Source organism: Pelophylax lessonae, assembly GCF_965119305.1.
Source record: "Pelophylax lessonae genome assembly, chromosome: 4".
In the NCBI taxonomy this organism is placed as follows: Eukaryota; Metazoa; Chordata; class Amphibia; order Anura; family Ranidae; genus Pelophylax; species Pelophylax lessonae.
In genome coordinates this window covers 223,032,523-223,045,133 of record NC_138771.1, presented here as the reverse complement: position 1 = coordinate 223,045,133, position 12,611 = coordinate 223,032,523, and the positions used below count along the sequence as shown (strand labels likewise).

The following is a 12,611-nucleotide window of genomic DNA, read 5'->3' as shown; positions in this document are numbered from 1 at the left end:
ATATAAGGTGGCACAGCAGCTTGCAAAGTAAAAAAAAATATATATATTTTTTAATTGCAGTTGCCTGGGTGCCAGTGACTGCTGTCAGGTCCACAGAGAGTGTATTGTGCCACTGCCCACCCACCACTGATATATAAGGTGGCACAGCAGCTTGCAAAGTAAAATAAAATATATTTTTTTAAAATTGCAGTTGCCTGGGTGCCAGTGACTGCTGTCAGGTCCACAGAGAGTGTACTGTGCCACTGCCCACCCACCACTGATATATAAGGTGGCACAGCAGCTTGCAAAGTAAAATAAAATATATATTTTTTAAAATTGCAGTTGCCTGGGTGCCAGTGACTGCTGTCAGGTCCACAGAGAGTGTACTGTGCCACTGCCCACCCACCACTGATATATAAGGTGGCACAGCAGCTTGCAAAGTAAAAAAAAATATATATTTTTTTAAATTGCAGTTGCCTGGGTGCCAGTGACTGCTGTCAGGTCCACAGAGAGTGTACTGTGCCACTGCCCACCCACCACTGATATATAAAGTGGCACAGCAGCTTGCAAAGTAAAAAAAAAATATATATATTTTTTAAATTGCAGTTGCCTGGGTGCCAGTGACTGCTGTCAGGTCCACAGAGAGTGTACTGTGCCACTGCCCACCCACCACTGATATATATGCCTGCAAGAGAAAAAGCCAGCCGCAGAGAAGCCGTATTCCTGAAAATATAAGAAAAATGCTGTTTTTTAGGGGTTCTGGACATGCTACAGAGCTGAAACTTGACAGGTACACTTTTTAGACCCCCCAGACACTAAATACAAAAAATGACATGCCTGCCTAAAAAAATGCCCGCTAAATGCCTGCAAGAAAAAAAGCCAGCCGCAGAGAAGCCGTATTCCTGAAAATATAAGAAAAATGCTGTTTTTTAGGGGTTCTGGACATGCTACAGAGCTGAAACTTGACAGGTACACTTTTTAGACCCCCCAGACACTAAATACAAAAAATGACATGCCTGCCTAAAAAAATGCCCGCTAAATGCCTGCAAGAAAAAAAGCCAGCCGCAGAGAAGCCGTATTCCTGAAAATATAAGAAAAATGCTGTTTTTTAGGGGTTCTGGACATGCTACAGAGCTGAAACTTGACAGGTACACTTTTTAGACCCCCCAGACACTAAATACAAAAAATGACATGCCTGCCTAAAAAAATGCCCGCTAAATGCCTGCAAGAGAAAAAGCCAGCCGCAGAGAAGCCGTATTCCTGAAAATATAAGAAAAATGCTGTTTTTTAGGGGTTCTGGACATGCTACAGAGCTGAAACTTGACAGGTACACTTTTTAGACCCCCCAGACACTAAATACAAAAAATGACATGCCTGCCTAAAAAAATGCCCGATAAATGCCTGCAAGAGAAAAAGCCAGCCGCAGAGAAGCCGTATTACTGAAAATATAATAAAAATGCTGTTTTTTAGGGGTTCTGGACATGCTACAGAGCTGAAACTTGACAGGTACACTTTTTAGACCCCCCAGACACTAAATACAAAAAATGACATGCCTGCCTAAAAAAATGCCCGCTAAATGCCTGCAAGAGAAAAAGCCAGCCGCAGAGAAGCCATATTCCTGAAAATATAAGAAAAATGCTGTTTTTTAGGGGTTCTGGACATGCTACAGAGCTGAAACTTGACAGGTACACTTTTTAGACCCCCCAGACATTGAATACAAAAAATGACATGCCTGCCTAAAAAAATGCCCGCTAAATGCCTGCAAGAAATAAAGCCAGCCGCAGAGAAGCCGTATTCCTGAAAATATAAGAAAAATGCTGTTTTTTAGGGGTTCTGGACATGCTACAGAGCTGAAACTTGACAGGTACACTTTTTAGACCCCCCAGACACTAAATACAAAAAATGACATGCCTGCCTAAAAAAATGCCCGCTAAATGCCTGCAAGAAAAAAAGCCAGCCGCAGAGAAGCCGTATTCCTGAAAATATAAGAAAAATGCTGTTTTTTAGGGGTTCTGGACATGCTACAGAGCTGAAACTTGACAGGTACACTTTTTAGACCCCCCAGACACTAAATACAAAAAATGACATGCCTGCCTAAAAAAATGCCCGCTAAATGCCTGCAAGAGAAAAAGCCAGCCGCAGAGAAGCCGTATTCCTGAAAATATAAGAAAAATGCTGTTTTTTAGGGGTTCTGGACATGCTACAGAGCTGAAACTTGACAGGTACACTTTTTAGACCCCCCAGACACTAAATACAAAAAATGACATGCCTGCCTAAAAAAATGCCCGATAAATGCCTGCAAGAGAAAAAGCCAGCCGCAGAGAAGCCGTATTACTGAAAATATAATAAAAATGCTGTTTTTTAGGGGTTCTGGACATGCTACAGAGCTGAAACTTGACAGGTACACTTTTTAGACCCCCCAGACACTAAATACAAAAAATGACATGCCTGCCTAAAAAAATGCCCGATAAATGCCTGCAAGAGAAAAAGCCAGCCGCAGAGAAGCCATATTCCTGAAAATATAAGACAAATGCTGTTTTTTAGGGGTTCTGGACATGCTACAGAGCTGAAACTTCACAGGTACACTTTTTAGACCCCCCCAGATGCTAAATCCAAAGAAATTTTTTATTTTTATTTTTTTTTAATTTTTCCAATAATTGGCTCTCTATTAAAAAATTATAATTTTTAAGAACTTTTTTTTGTGTGATCCCTCTCCGGCATGCCACAGTCCAGGTGTTAGTCCCCTTGAAACAACTTTTCCATCACTATTGTGGCCAGAAAGAGTCCCTGTGTGTTTTAAAATTCGCCTGCCTATTGAAGTCTATGGCGGTTCGCCCGGTTCGCCGGTTCGCGAACATTTGCCGATGTTCGCGTTCGCCGTTCGCGAACGGCGAATTTTAGGTTCGCGACATCACTACCCACCCACTCATACCGCTCCCCATCTGGTCCTTCCTCTCTAGCATCTGCCTTAGCTCTATACTTCTGTAGGGTTGGATCTGCCCGGGTTTCCCTCCCAAACTCCTCTGGGGTATCCCAACTCAAAGGGGCCTGATCTGAGGGAATCGTCGGGGAACAAGGTCTTACCTGGGTCTCAGTAGCAGGTGGGTCGGTTCCGGCAGCGCGGGTCTGGGCACGAGTGGTCACAGCATTAACTTCATTGGGGCCCATGGGAGCATATGCAGAAACAAGGGGGGCCAAGTCATTCCCAAGAAGAACATCCGCAGGCAAGTCTTTCATAACCCCCACATTAACATGTCTAGCCCCCACTCCCCAATCCAAGTGTACTCGGGCAACAGGTAGGTGAAAAACAGCACCCCCTGCTACCCTCACAGCCACAGCGTCTCCGGTGTGTTGATGTTCAGACACCAAATCTTTCTGCAGCAAAGTCATAGTGGCACCAGTGTCTCGTAACCCGCTGACTTCCCTTCCGTTCAGCTTAACCATCTGCCGGTGCTGCTGCCTGTTGTCTTGATGAGCGGCTTGGACCGGGTCTGCTTCATGGAGGATGCCCCAACATTCCTCCTGCTCAATGCAGTGAGCAGCAGGCGGGGAGTTGCGTGGATTTCCGCCGGCTGGCCGTCTCCATGACTGCGCATGGTTGGCTGTGTTCAACGGGCACTCCGGCCTTTTGTGCCCAAGCTGTTTGCATCCAAAGCACTGGATGGGTTGCGAATAATCCCTGGAGTTAAAACAGGGTGGCTGGGCATAGCTGTTGGTTGCAGGCAAAGCCGGGGTGCGGTGTGCTGGAGCCTGGTAAATAGTAGTACTGGTGGGTGTTGCTTGTCGGTACTCCACCCTGGCAGGGGCTTTGGGCACATTATCATCCAGCTTACGAGCGTCTGTATATTCATCTGCCAATCGAGCGGCTTCCGGGAAAGTGGAGGGTTTACGGTCCCGGACCCATTCTCTGACCCCGGCAGGTAACTTGTTGAAGCAATGTTCCAACAAAAACACTTGTAAGATCTCCTCCCCAGATACAGCTTGGCATCCTGCCATCCAGTGGGTTGCTGCATGGTGTACTCTGCATGCCCACTCTATATAGGAGTCACTCGCTTGCTTGGGGGTCTCTCTGAACCTCCGCCGGTATACTTCTGGCGTTACTGCATACCTGGCCAACAATCTTTAACGGCCCGGTAATCTATAATTTCCTCCTCCAGGATGGCCCGAAAAGCATCACTGGCCCCTCCGGACAATTTCCCAGAGAGGATGGTGACCCATTCGTCGGTGGTCACCCTGTGTAAGGTACACTGCCTTTCAAAGTCTGCCAAAAATCCATCAATCTCCCCCTCAGATTCCACAAAAGTTTTAAACACAGCAAAAGGTACTTTCTTTCTTCCCACATTATTATGGGGTACCTCCGCTGCTGCCGCTCCTCTTCCTTGCAGTTGGGCTGTTACCGCTGCTTGCACTCGTTCCACAATGTCAGCTGTAGGGTTGGGGCAAAAATGTGCCAGCCTTATTTGCACTGCCCGGTTAAATTGTATTTCCTCGGGTGTTAAATCCAAGATGGCGGTCACATTAGCTCTCTCCCTTTCTTGTGCTGCATCCATCTCCAACAATTGAGCAATAATCTCTCGTTTCTTAAAATTACCTGCTGGTCGTCCTCTACGTTGCGATAACTTTTTGAGGGTATTCCGTTTCAGCTCCTCATACTGCATCGGTAGCTGTTCTGGGCAGTGGGACTCATCCCATCGCTTGCCACCAATTGTTACGACACCCCAAAGTATGAAAGGGGTTACGGTCGTCTAGGATAATCCACTCCAATCTGCCATACATGAAGCACATCAATAATTCCCCCCCAAGTACGAGACAAGGCTCTGTAGTGAGGTTCGATCAAGAGTAACTCTCTTCTCCTGTACGGGCTGTGGAACAGCGGAACAAACAGACGAAAGGAGGCAGCAACAATATAATACAAAGTCAGATGGTTCTGTCACAATCAGCAGAGGAGAAATGTGAAGGCAAGCAGTGGTGTGAGTGTGTCTGTCTGTATATATGTGTATGTGTGTCTGTGTGCCTTTCTGTGTCTGTGTAAACCCAAGAAGTGAACAGGCAGCAGCTTCAGCTGCCCACAGTTAAAATGGCTGCAGCCAGGCTTAGTAGAGGGAGATTTCTGCAGCATATTTGGCAAGTACAGAATCACAGTATATATAAAATAATATGCAATGTGGTTGGAGGGAAACTTCAGAATGGCAAATATGTTTTTATTACAAATTATGTGAGAAGACTGCATTTCTGCATAGTTCATCTGTGATGTGCCAGAAAGGTTGGTTGCAAGGAAAAATATAAAAATAACAATCTCAATATATAAATTTGGCAGCAACAGGTACTGATATAAAGGTGATTTTATACCGCATATATATATATATATATATATATATATGTGTGTGTGTGTGTGTGTGGTATAGCGAGCAGAGTGAAACCAACTAAACTCCAGTTTTCTTACTAGTATTATCACTGATAGCCTATTATAACTAGACATTATAACTAGACACAGCCTCTACTAAGGAGGCTATTGGTTTACCAAAAGCCTGAAATAGGCTATTATCATATGCTAGAAGGATAGAGGAGTACTATAGCAAAGAGAAAAGGAAATAAAAGAAAAGAGGGCCCCGCTATAATCGGGGAACAACCAGAATGGATTCCCCAGGGAAAGAGTGAACACCTACAGCTTACTTATATCCTAAAAGTAAACCTGTCTTTAAAAAGGCATTGGGATGCCATTGAAAATCTTTTTTTTTTAAAATGCTAGTTATCTGAATATTATGCCGATGTAACAATCTGGAATAGTAACCCTACCTTGCCTGGGCTGGAGTAGCATCCTTTAGTTCCCTCTTGAAATAATTTGACATAAAAGTAACTGTACATTGTATAAGTACAATTTACAAAGTAAAAGTGCATTTTATGTACTTGCATTATTTTTATTTTCCAGAGCTGCTAATTATCCTCTTGGCCTGGGTTTTAATCAGATTACTTTACATGTTACGGATAAATCTAAACCAGTACCGCTATTGTTAAGAAGCTACAGCATAACAGTGCATAGAGAAGATCGTCCAAGCATGCCTCTGTTTGACCATCACAGATTGTGTGGCTTTGTACAGGTAAAGTACTAATGAAATGCTCATAATTCTGTATATCGTGTTACATTTCATATATGCATTGATCCACACTTATGAGTTGAACTTAAAAAGACCCTGTCAGTTCCATAAACAAATCCACAGTGGTATAGGGGTTTAAGGAAGTAAATATAGCTAACAGTGAGGGACAACCAAAAACTCTGGAAGTGTCTAAGCCTGATGGAGGCTGCTGGAAAGTAGGGGGGACACAGGCCACCAGAGAGGTGACTATAATAGGTCATCTGTTACATCATTAACCTAGTCTCAAAACACCAACCAAATCATTCTCTTTGTTCCTCCCAAGACCTCCAAGCTCCCTTGTCACCTCATCCCATGCCCGCCTCCAGGACTTCTGCAGAGCCTCTCCAGTCTTCTGGAACTCTCTACCCCAATCTGTCCCACTATCTCCTAATCTGTACACTTTCAGACAATCCCTTAAACCTCATCTTTTTAGAGAAGCCTATCTGGCCCCCACCTAACAACTGCAGATTTATTTTCAGCCCATACCCCACAGTTATTAACTCTTGTATCTCTTGACCCTCCCACTTAGATTGCAAGCTATAATGAGCAGGGTTCCCTGATTCCTACTGTATTAAATTGTTTTGTCTACTCTCATGCTGTAAAGCGCTGTGTAAACCGTCAGCGCTATATAAATCCCGTATATTAATAATAATCTGTTGCAAGGACCAATTGTTTGGATTTGTTTAGGGAACTCATATGTTTTGCTGTGTTACAGCCTGAAAATAAATGCAAATTGAGTTAGCAGTCGTTGCAGACTGTAATACTACAGAAAGAATTGCCTTGGATTTAGAGCATAGATAAAACAATAACCTCTACAAATCCTTTAGATCCAGATGTTGTTTATTTTAGAGAAGAAAGAGCTTAACCTAAGAGCACATATTCTCTGAAAAGCGTATTACTCATCTGATGGTACACCCACTAAAACCATGGTCTGGAATACGCTAATCTGTTGACGAATTGTCACTTCTTCCCTGCTGGATTCATTTAGTTCTTTCTTAATGATATTATGGAAAAGAAGAAAGTTAGGTCAGAACAATTTGTGGGTGGGTAAAATGAACCATGATGAGGGGTGTGAACATGTGTTATCAGTCATTAGAAAGCTTAAGCCTCTCTCACAGCAAGTTTATAAAGCATTGCAGAGACTAAATATCTGAAATTATCAAGAAACATTCATCTGGTCTTATGATTGCCTTTTCTGATGCCAGTCAGGAATCATCAGTTTTGAATTTAAAATTCAGAATACCTGAAGCATGGCGAATGCCAGGCCTGCCTGACATAATTCTGCCATAAAAAGTAGAAACTCCTAAGCACGCCACTATGAATGGGGAAGGGGAGCAATGTCTTGGAAATGTCTATGGAAAACCGCACCAATCTTTGAAGTTAACTGATAACATTTAGATCAGCGTTTGATGTAGGTGACCCCCCCTCCCATTCCAAGTGGTGTGCTAATAGCTTTCTACTTTTCATGTATGTAGAAAGTCCATGTACCTCTTTGCTGTTGATCAATTTGATTATATTGTAGCAATTTATTGTTCCTTGTCTATAATTTTCCCTTGAGATGTTTCTCTTGTTTAGGCTTCAGTGGATTCCTAACTTGAATAAAGCAATTCAAGGTTTGCATGCATACTTTGCATTTGTGCAAAAGAAAGCTTTGTATGTTGAATACAGGCCCTACATTTTTCTTCCCTAAATTGCCACCATTTAAAATGTTAAAGTGTATGTAAACAAGTATACTCTATATGTGGCTGCATTCATTTTCTTTTTTCCTGGCTTTCCTTTTCGTTATTTTTCTTAGTTGATTCTCCTAGTAGCACTCTTCTTATTTTAAGGTGACAATGCTCACTCACCATACTGTATCTATGAAGGAGCAGCATTTTTACTTGAGGGCACGACATTTATTGGAACTATAGAACACTTACCACTCTCTTCATCTCCACAATTCAGGAGGGAAGTATTCTGCAGTCTACTTAAGTGAACAGGGCAGTGCTGATACTTGATGGGGCTGCTAGATGCAGCACAGACAGAGAGGAGATCACGGGAAGTTACAAGCTCAGTTTTTTTGCAGGATAAACATGTATTTTTTTGTACTTGTAGCAATTTTCTGTTTCAATATGTTTATTGGTTTTCAAGGAGAATATAAAAATCGATACAGCACAAATATCGCCCACACAGGGGCTACAAATGATACTTGTAGCATCTTTAAACAAACAAAACAAGCGCACATGTGCCGGTACTGGAGAGATGTACTTTTTTGGCCATATATACTGTAAATGTTAAAAAAGGAAGTGTAGCTCAGCAGTTGTATAAGTACTTGAAGTGTAGGGACAACCTCTATATTGAGCAAATTAACACGTAATGCACATTACTTACATTATTATTACATTATATATATATATATATATATATATATATATATATATATATATATATATACATATATTATTATTATTACATTATTTTAGTAGGGTATGGTAACACCACAAATTAAGCAAAGTCCTTTATTTAAAAAAACAAAACAAAAAAAAAAAGATATGTCTAATGGTATAAATCCATCATTCATCATGTCATCTAGCGATGTAGATCCATGCCAATCATGAATTATGACACCTTCCACAAAAAAACAAATTACTGACTGTTCAATTCACACTTGATGGATTCATCTAGGATAAGGCCTCATTCACACCTGATACTATGCGGATTTTTTTTTTTTTTTTGCCACACGACTGCAAGTGAATGGGCTTCCCTATGCACAACGAATGCACCAAAGTAGCTCTTGGGCCTTTTTCTGGCAGTGAGCCTCATGCATTCTTGTGATGCGCATTTTGGCACGTTTGGGGTGCCGTTAAGAAATAATGGCACCACAAGAGCAATGCATGTTTTAGCTTGTCTTTCATATGTTTTCTTGAAAATGCGAGCAGAAAAGTGTATTTCTGCATGCTTTCCTAGAACACTAAGCTATAAATGCAGCCTAAGGAACCAGTAAAGAAGAAGGCAATATCTGTCTGCTTTGTTTACAAAGAGAATAAATGGAAATGTTGTACAGAGCTTGGAAATGTACAATTATTTTAAATGAATAAAATTTGTTATTTATAGGAATTTAGCATTTTTAATATTTCGTTTTAACCCTTATTAAAATAGCTCCTGTCAGCTGAACAGTATTGTCTTCAATTTTGTTCATTGGTACAATACCCCCCCCCCTTGCAGTGCCCAGATCCCATGCCCTTAGTTTGGCAATTCCTTGCCAATTAGCCTTGAAAAAGTAGAGAATTGATTTTCAAGATTCACCTTCCATTGACTACAATAAGGTTTGCATTAAAGTCTAGGATTTGTAGATTTTTGACATGTTCTTGAACCTGCCTTCAAATCAAACCCAACCAATTTTTCTTATCACTAGTTAAGACCTTTGTCGGTGTCTTTATTTCTGTCTGGGTCCCACCATGGATATTTCCATGTGAGGAAGTGAGAGATGTACTGTTCCAAATCGGTGGAAATTCCTTCTTTGGCAGTGAACACCAAAACGGCTGTCCCTATTGAAAAATGTATCCTCACCGCTCTTTCATGTGACAGCTGTAAAGTTACAGATACAAATACAAAATGTGCATCCCTTCAACAGGGACAAAGACAACAATAATAACCTTACCATGGTTTGTTTAAACATGTTCCTACTCTATCCAATGCAAAAAAAACAAAAGGCTTTGGCTTTTCATATAGTAATTCTGGGAGACATTCACGCACAACAGCTGTCATCTGACTGCAGCAGGTCCTTACAATATCTTTGCAAATTTATTTCATTGTATTGATAAAATTCTATTCCAGATTTTTACAAAAGTTCTGGATGCTTTAATCTGGCTGATCACCATTCTAAAGACTAGGTGGTGTAGTTACGAGGGGCGTTCAAGTCAAACCAGGACTTTTAATTTTGCAGGCATAAAAAGGGATGCTAGCATGGTGGTACTACACGCAGAAGTAGGTAGCAAGTGTTTCTTATTACTGATAGGCGGTTCACATGTTGTAGCCCAGTCCAGAGACTGTTAATCAAGATGGCAGACAACGTTCGCTGACGATGTCCTGTTGTTTACCTCTCACCCATCCGCCGACGTGCCTACGATCATCTCTACCTTCGATGCGTTTCGAAAATGCTCGGGCTTAAAAATTAATTATTCCAAGAGTGAAATTCTCCCTTTGGGGGTAGATACGTCCCGCTCCTGGGAAAAAGACTCCCCATTTAAAATTGCGACCACGCATCTCACGTACCTCTGTATCAAAATTGGGAGGACCCCTTCTTCTATATACACCCTGAATTATCCCCCGCTGTTTTCCAAAATAAAAGGGGAACTGGAAAATTGGATGGAACTGCCACTGTCTCTCTTGGGGAGATGCCACCTGATTAAAATGGTCAGCTTTGCTCGTCTCCTGTACTTTCTTTAGACTTTATCGCTACTGATCAAACATAAAGACGTTCAGGAGTCTCGTTTCCTCTGGAGAGGTAGGAGACCTTGCATCTCTTCAAAAAAACTGAGCCTCCCCAGGCGTGACGCTGGCATTAACATCCCTGATCTGCGGTTATATAATGTGTCATGTCTCCTGAGGGTGGCCTTGGACTGGATATCCCAGACCTCCCAGTATTCTAACTATGAGTTGGAGTCTCAGATGTCTAGTCCCTATTCTCTCTCGGCCCTCCTACATGTCAAGTGGGCCCAATTGCGCCCCGAACTCCGCCATAACCTGCTCCTTAGGGACGCGGTTATTGCATGGAGGGAAGTACGCAAGCTCCTGAAACTGCCTCTCTACTTTTCGAAATATCTCCCGATCTGGGGCAATCCTGCTTTCCCCCCTGGTCTTGATCATGCGGTATACAAGGTTTGGGACACGAAAGGATTGCATAACTTCGCACACTTGTGCGACCTCCAAATTGGGTCACCGACTCCTCTTTCCAAAATTATGGATAATCATAACCTTCAGGTATCGGACTCCTTTTACGTGAACCAATGTCTACATTTTATCACTACGGACGGCCTCAGGCAATCCTGAGGACAGATTCTCTTATTGATCATCTTTCACCATCTCTGACATCTATAAACCTTTATTGAAGACGTGTCCACCGGCCTCCTGCACGTCCTTCGCCTCGAATTGGCTGAAAGATTTCCCTGGAGATGACACTTTGCCCAACATGATTAGTGGTCTCCGAGCCACTCTCGGACTTACTCCTAATGCTACCTGGAAGGAAACCCAACTCAAGATCTTCCACAGAGCTCACATCCCTTTCCTCTCTGACAAAACTATTCCTGGTGCCCCACAAATGTCCTCTATGTTCTGCCGAGAGACCTTCCCTTCACCATAAGTTTTGGTCCTGCATGCCTATCTCATTGTTCTGGGACCAAGTCCTAGCCTTCATTAAGGATGTTACTAACATGACCGTTCCAAAAGACCCCCTACTGCTCATGTTCGGCTATTGGGATAAACGATTGCAAAAATGGTCGAGCACTCCGGCCAACACTCATCGTCTATGGATCCTCACCAGTCTTCTGGTAGCTAGACGAGTGATTTTAAAACATTGGATCTCTATGACACCACCACCTATTTCTAGGGTGAAAACAGAGCTAACCACACTCTTATCCATTGACCGACTTAATATGAACTTTATGTCCCCCTCATCCGGCCAGTCCTTCTATGGCAAATGGAGCCCCTTTCTGACCTTCCTCTCAAAGGACATGGACTTGCCCCCGGACGATTACACATTTCGTGTTCGAGATCCCCTCTACCGTGCCTTCTCTATGACCCCTGCCCTTACCTAGGTCATAGAGTTCTGACCACTTCTTCTTTGCCCTCATTTCTCAAGTTGTATGTATGTCGGATTATTGTATATGCATTCATGTGCTTTCTACTCTGTTATGCTCAAAAATTTTAAATAAAAAAAAAAAAAAAGATGGCAGACAACAGTGTTAGTGCATGCATGGAACAGCTCCACCACAGACTCACCACCACCAAAAAAACTTTGAATAATTGCGTTTACAGGTAAAGCGATGGAATTTTCTGAGAAAAACGTGGTGTTTATTCATGTGGATTTTCTACCCCGTGGTCCCACTATCAACAATGAATATTACTGTTGTGTTCTAGTGATGTGCATATGCGTATGCGGAAAAAACGGCCTGGTTTCATCACTAAGCATTTCCTATTTCTCCAGGACAACGCACAAGCTCAAACTGCTCACCGCACTGTGCACAGTACAGGAACTTGGCTGAGAGGTATTGCAACATTCCCATTACAGCCTGGACCTCACGATTTATTTTCACCTGTTTGGACCCCTAAAAGAGTTCCTCGGAGGTCAGCATTTCAGCACTGATGAAAAAGAGAAGCAGGCCATCCTAGGATGGTTCCGGCAAAATGACAAATCTTTCTATGCCAAAGCTTTCCAGGCATTAGTTAAATGCTGGGAAAAGTGTATGAATGTAGCAGGGGAGTATGTCAAAAAATAAATGCAGTTTCCACACCTTGAAA

General features: G+C 42.4%; 1 protein-coding gene across 1 annotated transcript in view; it reads left to right on the top strand.

The window, feature by feature from the left end:
• Positions 1–12,611, top strand: part of CPED1 (cadherin like and PC-esterase domain containing 1) — a 459,182-nt gene that overhangs the window by 260,012 nt on the left and 186,559 nt on the right. Inside the window, exon 15 of the mRNA XM_082256067.1 lies at positions 5,909–6,077. Coding sequence (XP_082112193.1) covers positions 5,909–6,077 — 169 coding nt within the window. The remainder of the gene's footprint in view (positions 1–5,908; positions 6,078–12,611) is intronic.